The sequence below is a fragment of the Theobroma cacao genome, chromosome 6, assembly GCF_053813885.1.
Source record: "Theobroma cacao isolate CCN51 chromosome 6, ASM5381388v1, whole genome shotgun sequence".
Taxonomy (NCBI): domain Eukaryota; kingdom Viridiplantae; phylum Streptophyta; class Magnoliopsida; order Malvales; family Malvaceae; genus Theobroma; species Theobroma cacao.
The window spans coordinates 25,279,769-25,296,769 of record NC_142644.1 but is presented as its reverse complement, the minus strand read 5'-3'; the positions used below and the strand labels follow the sequence as shown (position 1 = coordinate 25,296,769).

The following is a 17,001-nucleotide window of genomic DNA, read 5'->3' as shown; positions in this document are numbered from 1 at the left end:
GTTGTTTTAATTTCACATAATCATTTAATTATCATTTGGTTGTCTTTATTTGTTGGGGGCAGTAAGTACAAAAATAAATAAACCCCGCCACTTGCCTAGTTGCCTTCAAAAGCTAAAACGCAAAAACACCACACTCAATCTCCCAGAGTCCCCACCAAACTCTCCCCAGAATGGCTGCTTTTTCTCTTTTCTCCCCCGCTCATATTGCCCCCAAGCCCAACCTCCATTTCATCAAAGCCTCCACCTCCGATCTTCCCAAAACCTCCCCTCTACCGCCATCACCTTCGACGCAGCCACAGCAACCACCCCTCAAGCCCCACCATAACATCCGCGAAGAAGCTCGTCTCCACAACGCTGCAACGAACTCGACCAACCACCCTCGCTTCACCGCCAAATACGTCCCATTCACCGCCATTTCCGATCCTTCATCATCCGATGAATCATACTCTCTCGACGAGATCGTCTACCGATCCCAGTCAGGCTCCCTCCTCGACGTACATCACGACATGTCCGCTCTCAAACATTTCGACGGCGCCTACTGGCGAAACCTCTTCGATTCCCGTATCGGAAAAACCACGTGGCCGTTCGGTTCCGGTGTCTGGTCCAAAAAAGAATGGGTCCTACCAGAAATCGACGATGATGACATCATTTCCGCTTTTGAAGGGAACTCTAACCTCTTCTGGGCCGAAAGGTACGGCAAACAATTTTTAGGAATGAACGATTTGTGGGTGAAACACTGTGGGATTAGCCATACGGGAAGTTTTAAAGATTTGGGCATGACGGTTTTAGTTAGTCAAGTTAACAGGTTAAGGAAAATGAATAAACCACTTGTTGGGGTTGGGTGTGCTTCAACAGGTGACACGTCGGCAGCATTATCTGCTTATTGTGCAGCTGCTGGGATTCCTTCTATTGTCTTTTTACCTGCTAATAGAATTTCAATGGCTCAACTTGTTCAACCCATTGCCAACGGTGCCTTTGTTTTGAGCATTGATACTGATTTTGATGGATGTATGCAGTTGATTAGGGAAGTAACAGCTGAATTGCCGATTTATTTGGCAAATTCGCTGAATAGTTTGCGGCTTGAAGGACAAAAAACGGCTGCTGTTGAGATTGTACAGCAGTTTGATTGGGAAGAACCAGATTGGGTTATTGTTCCGGGTGGAAATCTTGGGAATATTTATGCTTTTTATAAGGGGTTTTCTATGTGCAAAGAGTTGGGACTTGTTGATAGGATTCCTAGGTTGGTTTGTGCACAAGCTGCTAATGCCAATCCATTGTATTTGTATTTTAAGTGTGGTTGGAAGGAGTTTAATCCTGTGAAAGCAAATACAACGTTTGCATCTGCTATCCAGATTGGTGATCCTGTTTCCATTGATAGGGCTGTGCATGCTTTGAAAAATTCAAATGGGATAGTCGAGGAGGCTACTGAGGAGGAGTTGATGGATGCTATGGCACAAGCTGATTCTACTGGGATGTTTACTTGCCCTCATACAGGAGTGGCGTTGACTGCATTGATTAAGCTTAGGAAAAGTGGAGTTATTGGTCCTACGGATAAGACTGTGGTGGTGAGTACGGCTCATGGGTTGAAATTTACACAGAGCAAGATTGATTATCACTCCAAGGATATTAAGGATATGGCTTGCCGGTTTGCTAATGCTCCTGTGCAAGTGAAGGCAGATTTTGGTTCGGTTATGGATGTTTTGAAGAAGTATTTGTTGAGTAAAGCCCATTAGGCTGATTATTGCGAGCATTGTTAGATTTGCTCTTGTACCTTTCTATTGATTGGTTTAGGCATTGATATTGCTATCTTAATGTATCTTTCTTTTCCAACTTCTTAGAGCCTTCTTGTTAGGATTGTAGCTTTTGAAGAGAGAAAACATCTTTCTGGAAGCATACCAATTTTGGATGAGCTCTTTACCATTTGATTTTAATGCATTTTTCTTGTTGAACTCTTTTCCAGAAGTGTTTACTAATTATATTAGTATACTTTACCACATAGTAGATGGCTTTATCTTTTGGTATTGTTGGTGGCTTTATTGGGATGGTTATTCAAGAGGTGAATGATTGTGACTGGAATAGACTTGCCATTTTTTTGGGCCAATACATAAATGCCATAAGAGTCGTTTATTTTATGCTTCTTTAGAGAAATTGTTATGGAATTTAGAATTTTTTCATTCAAGAAACCAATTGTCTCAGATATGATCAATTGCAGGAAATGTGTGGTTCTTTTGGCCAGCTTATCTGCAAACATTTCAACTTATCAATGCTCTCTTTGTATCCATATCTTCAGTGTGAAGAAAAGAGATTGGCCTGATAATGGTCTAAGCCACTATGTGTAATCATCATAGTTTGGGGTTTAATTCTTAAAGATGAGGGAGGGTATGAAAAGCAGGAAATGATGTGTCTAAGGAGAAAACTTTCGTTAAATGATGTCTGGTGATCTGCTATGGGAAGCATGGATCTAATTGAAAAGTAAGGGCAGGGCAGTTGCTTGCTTGATTTTGGATTCTTCGACAAGTAGCAGAGATTGGAGTTTTCTTACCCTGATATTGGCATCATCAAGAGATAATATGGTGACAAAAGATACAATAACCTCGATCAACTCTTGCAAATTGGCTAGTTTGAGAAACTATATGAACTATAGTAGGATACTTATAGACTGTATTGTCTCTTTGTCAGGGTGTGGTATTTGGTGTTTGTTATTGGCATGATGTTCGTAAACTTCAGGAGTGATTAGCTTTTACTCGTCTGATCACCCACCCCTGCCCTTTTTTTTCCCTATTTTCCTGTAGCTATTTTATTGCCTTAGATAAAAAATAAAGAAAAAGAAAGAAAAAACCGTGGGTGAATTAAATCTTTCAGGTTCATGGTGACTTTTAATATGATGAGAGATTCCTGTGACTGAATTTCTTCAAATGGTGGCGGGCGCCTCTTACCCGTCACTCTGTTGAACACTAGGGGTACTAATCAGTATAGGTCCCATGTCATCCTGCGATTTGGGGTCAGCTCAGTTTTTAAACACTTACCCTGCATCTAAAATCTGAGGTCAATGTTATAAAAGGCAGTGGAAGATCCTGTAATAATATGTTCTGTTTGTTGTGGTTGAATGTATTGAAACGTCTAAGCCGATTGGCTTAAGACAATGGCCATGAATGCAAATGGTATGTGTGTGGACAAGCACAGAATCGCCATTTGCAGGTACAAGAAAATGGACTCATCTGGGTTCCATTATGGGCTGGGAGTCCGAAAAATTTCAAGCCTAACCCAGCAATTTATTTGATGTGGACGAAGTTTTGGTTTGATTTTGCGGCCAGCGATGCTAAGTAGTTCGACAATTAACAAGATGGCATTTCGAGCCCGTTTCGTAAAGTCAACCAGCCACTGGCGGCTATGTATGCTACTCGGTTCGTTTCTCCCTTCTGAGCTGGTATTCGTAGTTTTATGCTCACACCTTTTGCATAAGGAGGACCACTAATAGCGGTTAAGGGAGTAGAACAAGTGGGAAAATTTTTCCATACAATATTGATTGATATCTGCTTTTCTCCTACTCAACGTCTCATTCTCGTACTTCAGTTCGCTAGGCTAGAAGCAAAGGAGAAGGAAAGTTCTTAGGACAGAGAAATGGATCTTAAACAGAACATTGAGCAGTTCAAAGGCCAACCAAGGCTTCCAAAATTTGCTATCCCTAAACGTTATGATCTTTATCTTAAACTTGACCTATCTGCATGTACTTTTTCTGGTTTAGTTCATGTTGATCTTAGCATCGTGGAACCAACTAAATTCATTGTCCTAAATGCTTGTGAACTTGTTGTCCGTCAAGTCTTTTTCACCAACTCTCTCAACCATGTAAGTCATACTTGCTTGATGATCTCAAGGCCTGATTATAAATTTGCAATTCAATTTGGTTGATTTTTTTTTTTTTGGGTGTTTGAATGCAGAGATTTACCCCATGTGATGTGGTTTTGGATAGCGATGATGAGATACTTGTGTTGTTATTTGATGAAGTGCTTGGTACTGGTGAAGGAGTGTTAAGGATTGAGTTTTCTGGTGCTCTTAATGAGCACTTGAAGGGCCTTTACAAATGGTGTTTTATTTCTTCTTTGTTTTCCCATAAACCTTTTGTTGTCCTCTTCGTTTTTGGAACAAAAAAAAAAAAAAGTAACTGAATAACATTATAATATGGATTTTGAGCTTAATCTTTTTGTTTTCAACCCTCTCCTTCGTTTGTTTGCAACCAAAATCGGTTTGAATGGAATTTCATAAATTCTTCTATGGAACTATTTTCTTTCTAGACAAATAGGTATCATTTGGATTATTTATTCTCATATAGTATTAATTTTTTCTGTTAACAGTACTTATGTGGATAAGGGAGTAAGAAAGAATATGGCAGTCACCCAGTTTGAAGCCGTGCATGCAAGGCGGTGTTTCCCATGCTGGGATGAACCTGCTCTTAAGGTATGCTATTAGAGTACTTCACTTTTACTTGAAATGAATACCTATTTTCCCTAGACAATATAATTGTTGCGGTGAAGTGAAGTTATGTAAAAACTGGTACTGCATCACAAATTGAAGGAGAAATTTCATGGATTTGCATTTCATGTTAGACCAGCGACCAACATTGACACCTTGAGAAAGTTATAGAAAGCATGATGACTGCACCTATTTATGGCGTAATTGAAGGTAATTTTAGGATTCAGACATAGCAAACGTGTTGGTTATGTAAAGTGGCCTATCATGCGCATTCAATCATGTTTTCATAGTATGGTAGTACATTTCTACTCTGATGTTGAGCTTGATACTGAGATTTATCTTTCCTGCTGTGGCATGACTGATTTAATTTCACAGGCAACTTTTAGGATCACATTGGATTTGCCATCAGAGTTGATGGCCTTGTCAAATATGCCGATCATTGATGAAAAGTTTGATGGAAATGTTAAGACTATTTATTTTGAGGAGTCTCCAATCATGTCGAGTTATTTGGTTGCTGTTGCTGTTGGTTTATTCGATCATATTGAAGAAACAACTGCTGATGGTATGTGTTTGAGCCAGATATGTTTTTTTTTTATCAAATGATTGTTTTAGTACATATTTTAACACGTGTAGGGATTAAGGTTGGAGTATATTGCCCCGTTGGTAAGAGCGATGAAGGGAAGTTTTCACTAGAAGTTGCTGTTAAATCTCTTGATATATTTACTAGGTAAGTCATCCACTGGTCACCAGATTCTTTCATTTCAGGATACACACACTTTAGTTAAGCAATGAAGCATTATACGAAAAAGAAGGAAGGTTTTTGTAGATTTTTGTTCAGCATTGACCTTCTCCCAGTGTAAATACTTTACAATATCTCACCTTCGAGAAGAAATTTAGCTTTTAAAGAAAATGCTTGAAGGTCTATATAAATAATTATGCCACATAAGGCACTACAAAAGTCCTATCTTCCTATTGTATGTGGTTTTGAATGATCCAGTCATGTCCTCAAACACTTACCTAAGGGCAAATATGTAATGAAGAACCTGCTAGCCATGGCATGTAATCTGAAAAAAGTAAAACAACAATGAAAGTTTAGTTGTCCTTTATTTATTCGATGAAATTTTATTTAGGAAACTCTTCCTGCTACAAGTTAGCTCTGTGTGGCTGGTGGTTGTCTGCTGTGGAAATGTTAGTTCCAGCATCATTAGTGTCTTGGACTGGCTTTTAACTGTCATGGAGATTTAACTTTCATTAGGTACTTCTCGATGCCTTATCCACTCCCTAAGCTGGATATGGTTGCTGTCCCTGAATTTTCTGGTGGAGCTATGGAGAATTATGGTTTGATCATATTCCGTGAAAATGAGATGCTTCACAATGACTTGCACTCTACAGCAGCTAGAAAGCAGATTGTAAGTTACATACTTTTCCAATTTAAGTGAGGCTTCCTATAGATAATTTTTTTACATCCGACCGTAGTAACTGCCACTGCAAAAAATTTAGCACCCCCCCCCCTAATTGGACCATAGCAACATATATTTGGCAGTAACTTTTCCTTGTTGTCAGCTTACAATAGTTGTAGCACATGAAGTGGCCCATCAATGGTTTGGCAATCTTGTAACAATGGAATGGTGGACTCATTTGTGGCTTAATGAAGGTTTTGCAACATGGGTAAATTTAAGTCTTGAATTTCATATTATGGCGGTCATTTCACCAGATACAGCATCAACTTAATTATATATTTTCCAGATTAGTTATATGGCTACTGATATCATGTTCCCTGAGTGGAAAATATGGAATCAATTTCTTCAACAAACAAATGGTGGCTTGCGTCTGGATGCACAGGAGCAATCACATCCAATAGAGGTAAGGCATAATTAGTTTACCTGTTAAGATATTGACTTATTTAAAATTCAACCTGTTGTTTACCATATAGCCCTATTTCTGTGCCTACGTTTATGCTTATTCATTTTCAGAGCAATCTCTGTATATTTCCTAAAACTTAAAAAGCAATAAAATCTGATGTAAGTTATTAGTCCGGACGTAAATCAACAGGAATGTTCAAAGGCATTTAGCTAGCACAAGTAAGCTTCCCCTGCTTCCACAGAAGCAAAATATATCCTTCTTGATTAATCAGCATCTGTCCAGGTGGAGATTCAGCATGCTCATTCAGTTGATGAAATATTTGATGCTATCAGCTATAAAAAGGGATCTGCTGTCATCAGGATGCTGCAGGGTTATCTTGGTGATGAGATATTCCAGGTGGGTTCACATTTGTTTTATGGAATGATGTTGATTTGTGGAGGACCATATAAAACTTCTTGCTTTTCTGTGCAATCGGATTGTGAAACACTATACATGTAAGATGAATAAGTAGGCCATTAATAAACTTGAATTGGAAAGTCTAAAAAGAAATATTTACTAAGCCATAGTTTCACATTTTATATCTTGAATTCTGATCTTGCAATTTCTCTTCCATTCCAGAAATCCTTAGGCTTATACATTAAAAGGTATGCTTGGAACAATGCAAGGACAGAGGATTTATGGAATGTCCTTTCAGAGGAATCTGGCATTCAAGTAAACTCAATGATGGACAGTTGGACAAAGCAAAAGGGATATCCAGTTGTTTCAGTGAAATACAAAGACCATATTCTGGAATTTGAGCAGGTAATCTGGGATTAGCATTCTCTTCGTTGTTTTCAACATTTTTGCATAAGTGACAGGTAGCTGATAATTCTTCTGGATTTGCAGTCACAGTTCTCATCATCTGGTTTTCATGGTGATGGGGAGTGGACTGTCCCAATAATCTTGTGCCTTGGTTCATATGACAGAAGAAAGAGCTTTCTTTTGGAATCAAACTTTGAAAAATTGGATGCCTCCGAACTGTTTCCTTCTTCAGATGAAAAGAATGAAGATGAATATGGTGAAGCATCATGGATCAAGGTTAACGTTGAGCAAAGCGGTTTCTATAGGGTAAAATATGGAGAAGAACTTGGTGCACGACTGAGGAAAGCAATACAGAAAGACTGCTTGTCAGAAACAGATAAATATGGTGTGTACCTTGTCTTAGTGGTATCATTTGGGTTCACAATAATAGATGGCATAATTTAGTTTTATGTGTGAATTGCTGTGAGAGCTGAGAACCAGAGGAATGTTTTTTGGTGTTTCATTATTTATCGCCAACTCACTCTAGGTGTCACTGTCACAATGGGGCTACGTACCAAAGCTGTGTTTAGTACCTTGGAGTCACAGCTTTGGAATTGTAATTGGAGGGTAAAACCCTTCAATTTTATTAATGAAGTCCGCTCATCTCCAAACTACAGTAATGGTAGAATTGAATGAGTTGAGACCATATATCTCTCTGCTTGCATCATTCCTTTTATACCGGCATGGATGGCTGTAGCTCCATTCCTGGCTAAAAATTTAGTAAGCACTGTGCAGTTAGACTGCCGAAGATCTATAAGCCTTGTTCTGACAAATATATTAAGCATCTTAGAGGGGGAGCCACTATTGCCATTTATTGTTGGTTTCTTTCTTGATCAATATAAGCAATCTCATTTTCAGGCATCTTAGATGACACATATGCTCTTTGTGTGGCTTGTGAACAATCATTATCATCTTTGCTTTCATTGATGGATATATACAGAAAAGAGATCGATTACATCGTGTTATCAAAACTGATTGAAGTAAGGACTTCTTTTCACTTCAATTATGACACCTAAAGTCTAGTATTTTGTGTAACCTGACATTTCAGGCAATTTACGTGACAGGTTTGCTATAATGTTCTGGAGGTCTTGAGAGATGCCATACCAGGTTTAGTAAATGCATTGAAAGAATTTTTCGTCGATGTCCTCCTCTTCTCTGCTGAGTAAGAAAAGTTACAAGACTGCAGAAATTATTTACACAGTGATTGCCTTCTTGGTTTTCATTTAGGAGTTTGGTTGAAATTTATTCTGATGATGGCTAATGTATGCAATCCAGTAATTAGCAATTCAGTTGGCCTTTTCAATCGATGCAGACTTATCTGTATCTATCAAAATAAACTTTTTTATTTTAACTTTTTGGTGTTTTTAAACATTGTATATCATTTCGGTATCTAAATTTCTTGCAATTATGGATAAAGTATAAACACCATACATTATTGGTTTAATGGTCTTGTAGCCAGAGCCTAAGTCTAAGCATGATATGGTGATTATATTTTTCTTGCAACTGTGGAGAAAGCTAGTGCTGCTTGCTATTTGGTGCAAACAAATTATGTTTTTAGAGTCACAACCAAAGTATATAATGATATAGTGATCTAATTATATCACTGTTGGAGATTAAATCATAGTTGATGCTTCTTCTTCTTGTTCCAGAAAATTAGGTTGGGAATCAGCACATGGTGAGAATCATTTAAATGTGCTGATGAGAGGAGAGGTCTTTATGGCGTTGGCTGCTCTTGACCACGTTAAAACTCATGACGAAGCAATGCAGCGCTTTCAAGCATTTTTGGATGATAGAGGCACTCTACTCCTTTCAGCAGACACAAAAAGGGTGAAAAATGGAAACTTTTATGCATTATTTCCTTCTTCCTATGAACCTTGGCAAAAGGTATGATAAATAAAATACATAAAAGTACTAGTTGCTCAACAGGCTGCCTACATTGCTGTTATGAGGAATGCTAATGCAACAAGTAGAGATGGTTTTGAGTCCCTCTTGAAGATTTATAGAGAAGCTGATTCAGTTCAAGAGAAAGAACGTGTTTTACGTAAGATTTGATTATTTTGAGTTAACATTCAGATTATTAGTGTTTCTCAATCATCCATTCACATCAGATCCTGTTTGAATTTTCTGTTCTATATTTTGCTCTGATGTATAGGTACAATAGCATCTTCTCCAGAGCCAGATATTCTTGTAGAGGTTCTGAACTTTTTAATATCTGATGAGGTATCATTGAATTATGTTTAGATTCCTTTATAAATTAGGGTTTCTGATCGTCAGTGATTTTAACTCATTTTTTTCTTTAAAGGTTCGAGATCAAGATATTATTTATGGGCTTGCTGGAATAAGCTTAGAAGGGCATGAAATAGCATGGAGGTGGTTGAAGGTATGCAGTTTCTACAAAATGGCACAATTATATATGCACGTTACCTTGACCAGTAGATCCTCAGTTATAAGACTTTCAGGAAGAAGTGGCTACTGTTATGATTGTGACTGTCAAAAATGTTATAGCATTGGTATCTTCTGTTTTACAATTCACCAAGCCATGTGAAATGAATGCAGGAGAACTGGAACTTTATCATAATCAAGTATGGTGCCGGGCTCCTTCTTACACATTTTATCGGTAACATTATAACACCGGTAAGGAAGTAAACACAAGAGAATAATTATGTTGTACATATGTCTTATCCTTAGATTCTTTACAAATTAGAAGTTAACCAAAAGATACAATTATTAACCTACTAAGTACCTGCCTCTTGCTGATAACATTGGATCAGCCAGCTTGTTGTTTAGAGGCAGAGCATATGCTGCGTAGCCTGTTGCTATTCTATCTTCTAAATGTAGGAATTATAACAAGTTTAAGGTGACTGCAACAGACAAGGGATGATATGATTAATTCATTGCTGAGACATACAGGGGTTTTGTCTTGATTTTGAACTTCATCCACACTGATAAAAGTTACTCTTTTATCAGATAGATATCTTGAAATTTGGTCGTGATTGATGCAAAATATTTTTTTGTTTTCTTGGCCTAAATTAGTTCATCCATGAAAAACTTTCCAATATTCAAATTTTGGAATATTGAATTATAGGGGTGAACTGATACAGTTACATATTCACATGGCAGTTTTGCAGCAATGAGAAAGCTGATGAGATAGAAGAATTTTTTATGAGCCGCATGAGACCTTCATTCGCGATGAATTTGAAAAGAAGCATTGAGCAGGTCCGGATCAAAGCACACTGGGCTGAAAGCATAAAGCAAGAGCAGCAGTCTCTTCAAGACCTACTGAAGCAATTAGCTCACAGGGATGAACTTTAACAATGATCTGAATATCATAAATACCACTGTAACTTTAGTGATCTGAATCTCTTCAAGACCTATTTATGCTCATTAGTTTGCTCAGGGACTGCTCAATAAATCTTAGAACACAGCAATCTATGATGCACATTCAAACTGGTGTTATTCCTAATTGCTATCCCTCCCCATATTCCTTGTCCTTCTGTTTTGCTATCATATTACTGAAATAGAACTTCTGAGCTTCTTGTACTTCTTACCATCTGATTCCTCCATTCCTACATGTACTTCAAATCTTCAATTGTAACCATCTAAGAATAATTTACCACAAGTTTCAAAAGTAATGTTTCCATAACAAATCAGCAGCAATATCTAAAGCATCAAGCTAAACATTTGACAAATGAAATATAACTAGAGGATAAGGGATCAAAGTACTTTAAAAGTATCCAACAAAAAGAAAGAGACATATGTGCATTATTACCTTAGAAACTCTTTATCTTCCCCTTTTTAAGGATAGCTTGCCAATATGTATGAGATGAAAACCCTCTAATCTTTCCAGCAATCCCATTTTTCTTCATCCAAATTGGGTTAGATTTCAGTTATCTCCACAAGTATTATACATTAGTATCTGACTAGTTATGCACTTGTTGAATGCATTCTTAAATCCCAGAAAGCTGTACGAGTGGTTTGAGTCCTCCTAGATCGAAAATGAGCATTCGCCATTCCACTAAACTACATCTGACCTGCAGAAATAAACCCATACCCCAAACTCATCCGGTAATTTGCAGGATGCTTAAATATTCCTCCCTGCTCGCCTCTAACGTACGAAGCATATTTCATATGAATCAACTGTGGCAAGCAACAATGGTACAAGACACCACCTGAGAAACTACCCAACACCCGAAAGGCGGAATAATGCCAAGATGTGACCAACCAACTCCATGTGAATAACCCAACCACCACTATCTAACCAGCTATTTATAAACTAATGAACAACGGTAATGAAAAGAGGGTCCTCCTTTAACAATTATTCAGATGCAATTATTTTTGAGATTTCACCAAACTTTGCTGCAAAAATTAGGATATTAGAAAATGAGAAAAGAGCAATACCTTAATTAGCAGATTCCACTGAGTTTGTCCACGGAGTGCAGTGCCCTCCACCCGAAACCAGCCGAGATGGAACAAAAACAAGGAGGGAGGAGGGAGTGAATTGAAAAGGAGAGGATGCAACGAGGAACAAAGGAGAACTGCATTTATAAGCTTTAAAGACAGAAACTGAAAGGAACAAGACTTCCTCCGATGGCAACCAGCATTTGATTTTCTTTCTAATTCACATGTAAAGTAAATTTTATTTACAGGGTCTTTTGGTTTACCAGTTACACACTAAAATTCAAATCAACATCCTTAGTGTAATAGTCACCTGATTACTTCAAATCAAAGCCAATAGCGAAGCAAAATATTACAAAACATCTAAATAACGTGAAGCATACAATCCGAGTGCAAACAAGAGACTCGCAACACAATGATTCTTCGTAAATTAGAAACTGCTCCAGGAGACCAGGCTGTAGATATGAAGACGCACGAAATCTTTGCGAGCGTCAACGAGCCCATCTAAGGATCTTATCCGTTGTGTCTTCATGTTGTAATGCTTGATTGAGTCAGCAACAATTTTATGATAAATTTCCCAGCCTACTATATTGACATCCTTGGAAACATACACGTTACACCCAGTAAACGACCTTTGTACGCAAGAAAGATAATTCCCTATCTTCACAAACCAGGGCACCCAATATTTTTCAGTCAAAAAAGAAGAAAACTTAGAAACAAATTCATCAATGCCTGATGTCAGTATATACCAAGTAGTCCATCCGTACTCCTCCGGATGCCCACAAACTAATTTAAATCCTCCTTTGTTAGGAAGACGTGCTGTACAATTACGGCCGTAACCTCCAAAGCCTAGAACAGGAACTTCAACATCATCCATGACAATAGGGTTTGCAACATAGAGAACCTTAACCCGTGCTTCACGAAATACTGACATACCTTCACAACTACTTTCAAGTAATCCTGGATATATAACTATGGTTGAAGTTAGTAATTTCAAAGTCCCCATTTTCTTTAAACTCAAGAAAGCGGGCTGACCTGTATTTGTTCTGAAGAAAGAGGCCAGGTTTTGACCTCTACAAGTGTGTCTCAATGGGGGTTGCAAATTATTTGTGCCCGCAACCACGGCCTCTACCTACAACTCTTTCTTCTCTGGCTGCTAACAGGGCTCCTCGTCGAACAACAAGATAATCACCGCCCACTATTAGATTTCGTATCCGACGAAACGCTTGATAAGCGGCATTAGCTGCTTCGAGTATGACATCTCGAGCTAATAATCTAGGTACATAGGTGACGTGAGGTCGAGCGCTGCAGGATTTAAGGCCTTCATTTCATGGGAAAAAAACATAAACGGTTTTTTTAAAGAGACAATATACGGCCTTTCTGAGTAAAAGGGTTTTGGGGTTTGCTTGAAAACCGCTAGATGTATTAAGACGATTAGACCTCCTCAAACAGACGCGCCTGTGTGTATTAGCAGCCGCCGAATATAAACCACAAAAGGAACAACCAAAGGCCGTACCAACTGCACTGGAAATCGAAGCCGTGAGCTAGGGATTATCAATAATATCATCTGTTTCATTGACGAGCTATGGCTACCGTCCGGTTACTGGTTAGACAAGTTTTCTTTTAAAAAAAAGAAAGGTCGTGAGCTAGGGCTCGTGCATTTTCAAACTGGTGTTATTATAAGCGAAAACATAAATAATACTACTTCAAAGCTTACCTCCAATTAATCTATATAAAGTACCTTTAAAGGGTTTTTTTCTTTCTTTTAAATAATATTACATGACATGCCGAGCCCAGTCTTTCTCTATTCTCCACGTCCCCTGCTGTGCTTCTAAGATTGTAGAATTTTTTTCCACCAAAACTAAGCAAGTAACTGTCAAAACGACTAGAAAGAGTGAAGCAAGGAAGCATGGAAAAGTTATCCAAACAAAACTTCCTTAAAATATAATCCACTCTCCTTCTCAACCCATAGAAATGGACCACAAGCAGAACGTAGAGCAGTTCAAGGGCCAACCAAGGCTACTAAAGTATCTGAGTGAAGTTCAGATTAATCTTTGCATTACTTGGGGGATTGTTTCTTTCTTCGAACTTTGCCTGAAACATGAGGATATCTGATAATTGTTTGAAATTTGCAGTCACAATTCTTATCAACTGGTTTGTATGGTGAGGCACTGTGGTTTTTTCCAATAACCTTGGCCCTTGGTTCTTATGACAGGGGGAGGAATTTTCTTTTTGAATTAAAATTTGACAGAGAGAATGTCTCTGAACTGTTCTATTCTTCAGATGAAAAGAATCAAGATGAATATAGTGAAATTTCATGGGTTAAGGTCCATGTTGAGCAAAGTGGCGTCCATAGGGTAGAATCCGGAGATGAACGTGCTGCTCGACTAAGGAAAACAATAGAGAATAATTACTTCCAGCAACAGATAAATACGGTGTGAATTATGTCGGTTCATGATATCATATGATATTGCTTGATTTTACCCATGAGTACTGCAGTGACAGCTGCTAAGGGCACACCATGGTCAAATTCAGTATTACTAAGATACTCTAGGGGTCACGTGGTTCTCTCCATGTATTTACCATTCCATTTTTTTAAGATTTGATAAAACTGGAAATATGAAGAACAGGGATGAAAGAGAGCAGAGAGAATAATCGAATGAGACGAAAGAGAAAAATATTGGGTCAGCACAAAAACGGTGTGCACAGCAATAACCAGCTTTATATACATGATGGAGGAAAGAGGAAAAATAAATAAAGGAGCCAGCTGGTTAAGTAACCACCTGGCATTCCAACCTTCTAGGTGCTATGGCAATGGTGAGATATTTCCTGCTACCAGTCATTTTTCAACTACTCAAACGATGTAGTTTTGGAAGAAATACAATGAACTAAGGCTTGAATTCTAGCATGTGCGGGAAAAATAAATAACCACAACAGATGGACAAAGTGAAAGAAATGTCAAACAAGCTAAAGACACCAAACGACATAGGTAAAGAAACAAAAAGGCAGCTAAAGTCTTCTTCTATTTGAACTTATCGAGATTCCTCATCTCTGTTGCTGCAAAATAAAGCACTAGATTTCAACACACCTCCTTAGTGTTCTTTTTGCAGACTCCCAGTAAAGCTCTCAGTGTAAGAAACTTGTCTTTGTTCAGACACTTGGTGAAAACATCAGCTACCTGATCAATTGTTCCACAATGAATAACAGCAATCTCATAATCTTTTACTACATCTCTAATAAAGTGAAATTTTACCTTAATGTGTTTTGTCCTTCCATGATGAACTGGATTTTTAACAATGGAAATAGCTGATTGGTTATCAATCATTAATGGAGTTCCTATTTTCTACTCAAATCCCAAATCTCCCAAAATCTTCCTGATCCATATAGCTTGGTTTGCAATAGTTGCAGCTAAGATGTACTTTGATTCAGCTGAGAATTGAGCTACCACCTCCTGTTTCTTAGAGTTCCATGAGAAGATTGCACTGCCAAAAGAGAAGCAGTAACCTCCAGCACTCCTTGAATCATCTAAGCTTCTAGCCCAATCACTATCACAATAGCCAATCATATTGCCACTATCTTTCTTTTCAAACTTCAGACCATAATTAACTGTTCCTTTAACATATCTTAGGACTCTCTTAGCAGTAGAAAAATGAATCTGGGATGGTTTCTAGATAAACTTGGACAGAAGGCTAGCTGGATACATCAAATCAGGTCTTGAAGCAGTTAAATACAATAAACTACCAATAATACTTCTGTAGTTAGAAGTTGCGGCCTTAGGAGCTCCATCATCCTTAATTTGCAATTAGCAGCAAGAGGTGTCTCTACTGCCTTACTGTTCTCCATATGAAACCTTTTCAACAACTCAGTAGCATATTTGCCTTGATGAATGCAAATAAACTCTGAGTGTTGTATGAACTGCATACCTAGAGAATAATGCATTTCACCTCAATCTGTCATTTCAAATTCTGCCATCAACTTACTCTTACATTCTGTCACAGTGGTATCATCCAAACCAATTATAAAAAGATCATAAACATATAAAGAGATTATAACCACAACTGTCTTAGCTGACTTGTACACATACAAGGTATGTTCATTTAGACTTCTAACAAAACCTTCTGCAATAAGAAATGGATCGAATCGATCATACCAGGCTCTTGGAGCTTGCTTCAAACCATACAATGCTTTCACAAGTTTGTATACCTTTCTTTCAGTACCTGGTTTGATGAAGCCTTCAGGTTGTTGGATGTATATATCCTCAGACAAATAACCATTCAAAAAAGCTGATTTAACATACAGATGAAGGATTTTCCATCCTTCTCGAGCAGCTAAGGCAGAAAGCAGTCTTATGGTATCATGCCTTGCTATTAGAGCAAAGGTCTCACAGTAGTCAATACCATAAATCTGTGAGTACCCTTTCACTACTAGTCTGGCTTTAAACTTGTTGACAGTACCATCTACATTGAGCTTGGTTTTGTAGATCCACTTGACACCTATGATGTGTTGATCTACTGGCTTATCCACCAATATCCAAGTGCCATTTTTTTCTATCATCTGCATTTCCTGCTCCATAGCTTTTAGCCATCTAGCATCTTTTGCTGCTTCATAGTAACAGGTAGGTTTTACAACTTCCATATTACATCTTGAATATATGTCTTGCAAAGATCTGGTACCCTTGACTGCTAGATGTTCTGCTTTTATATCCTCATCATTGTCAGTCTCACACTGCTCATCCACTAATGTCTGACTAAAACTACCAAAACTCTCAAAAACTAGCTTATCCCAGTTCCACCACGACTGTTCATCAAACCTGATGTCTCTGCTGACAAAAATCTATTTTGTCTTAATATTATAGAGCTTATAGCCTTTAGTAATGTCACTATAGCCTATAAATATTGCTAGAATGCTTTTCTCATCAAGCTTACTTCTTCTGCTATATGGTATTTTAGCATAACAAACACTACCAAATACCTTGATATGTAGAACACTTGGTTTATAACCAAACCAAGCCTCATATGCTGTCTTGTTCTCCAGCACTCTTGTTTTTGATTTGTTTAGCAAATGATTTGCAGTACTTGCAACTTCAGCCTAAAAGGATTTTGGTAATTTTTTTGGTAGAAAAGCACCTTGCCATTTCCATAATAGTTTTATTCCTCCTTTCAGCTACCCCCTGTTGAGGACTCTAAGGTACAGTCAACTGATGTATTACTCCAACTTGAGATAAAAACTTTTCCAACTCAGAGGTAGTGAATTCTTTTCCATTATCACTCCTCAGTATTTTAATGGACTTAAATACTTGATTCTCAACCTGTTTCTTGAACTTCACAAAGCAAGGCAAAGCTTTTGACTTAAATTTCAAAAACAAAATCCAATTGTACCTGGTAACATCATCAATGAACATAAAAAAAATCAACTTCCTCCTAATGAAGGAAT

General features: G+C 37.9%; 2 protein-coding genes and 1 long non-coding RNA gene across 3 annotated transcripts; 2 read left to right on the top strand and 1 right to left on the bottom strand.

Annotated features, from left to right (window-relative positions):
* The first annotated feature begins 98 nt into the window (after positions 1–98).
* LOC18596187 (Pyridoxal-5'-phosphate-dependent enzyme family protein) lies at positions 99–1,949 on the top strand. Its single transcript, XM_018123495.2, has one exon. It carries the CDS (start codon positions 171–173, stop codon positions 1,731–1,733), a length of 1,563 nt encoding a protein of 520 aa, XP_017978984.1. The 5' UTR covers positions 99–170; the 3' UTR covers positions 1,734–1,949.
* Positions 1,950–3,308: 1,359 nt separating this feature from the next.
* On the top strand, positions 3,309–10,713 carry LOC18596186 (aminopeptidase M1-like). The gene is made up of 19 exons (XM_018123494.2): positions 3,309–3,846; positions 3,939–4,084; positions 4,353–4,455; positions 4,846–5,032; positions 5,104–5,197; positions 5,726–5,879; positions 6,034–6,138; positions 6,217–6,333; positions 6,616–6,729; positions 6,952–7,134; positions 7,219–7,519; positions 8,032–8,153; positions 8,238–8,335; positions 8,823–9,000; positions 9,100–9,214; positions 9,326–9,393; positions 9,476–9,553; positions 9,730–9,807; positions 10,294–10,713. Exons 1-19 carry the CDS (start codon positions 3,622–3,624, stop codon positions 10,483–10,485), a joined length of 2,658 nt encoding a protein of 885 aa, XP_017978983.1. The 5' UTR covers positions 3,309–3,621; the 3' UTR covers positions 10,486–10,713.
* Positions 10,230–13,241, bottom strand: LOC18596185 (uncharacterized). The gene is made up of 2 exons (XR_001928532.2): positions 11,572–13,241; positions 10,230–10,739 (listed from the first exon to the last, which is right to left on the bottom strand). It is a non-coding gene; the product is annotated as an uncharacterized LOC18596185 (long non-coding RNA).
* Positions 13,242–17,001: the final 3,760 nt, after the last annotated feature.

What these genes read in the sequence shown, in the direction of transcription:
- LOC18596187 (XM_018123495.2), top strand. Translation starts at nt 171, where the DNA reads ATGGCTGCTTTTTCTCTTTTCTCCCCCGCTCATATTGCCCCCAAGCCC.
- LOC18596186 (XM_018123494.2), top strand. Translation starts at nt 3,622, where the DNA reads ATGGATCTTAAACAGAACATTGAGCAGTTCAAAGGCCAACCAAGGCTT. An exon ending in ATGAAGGTTTTGCAACATGG is followed by an intron (nt 6,139 to 6,216) that starts GTAAATTTAAGT and finishes TATATTTTCCAG; the next exon opens with ATTAGTTATATGGCTACTGA. An exon ending in TGTTATCAAAACTGATTGAA is followed by an intron (nt 8,154 to 8,237) that starts GTAAGGACTTCT and finishes TTTACGTGACAG; the next exon opens with GTTTGCTATAATGTTCTGGA.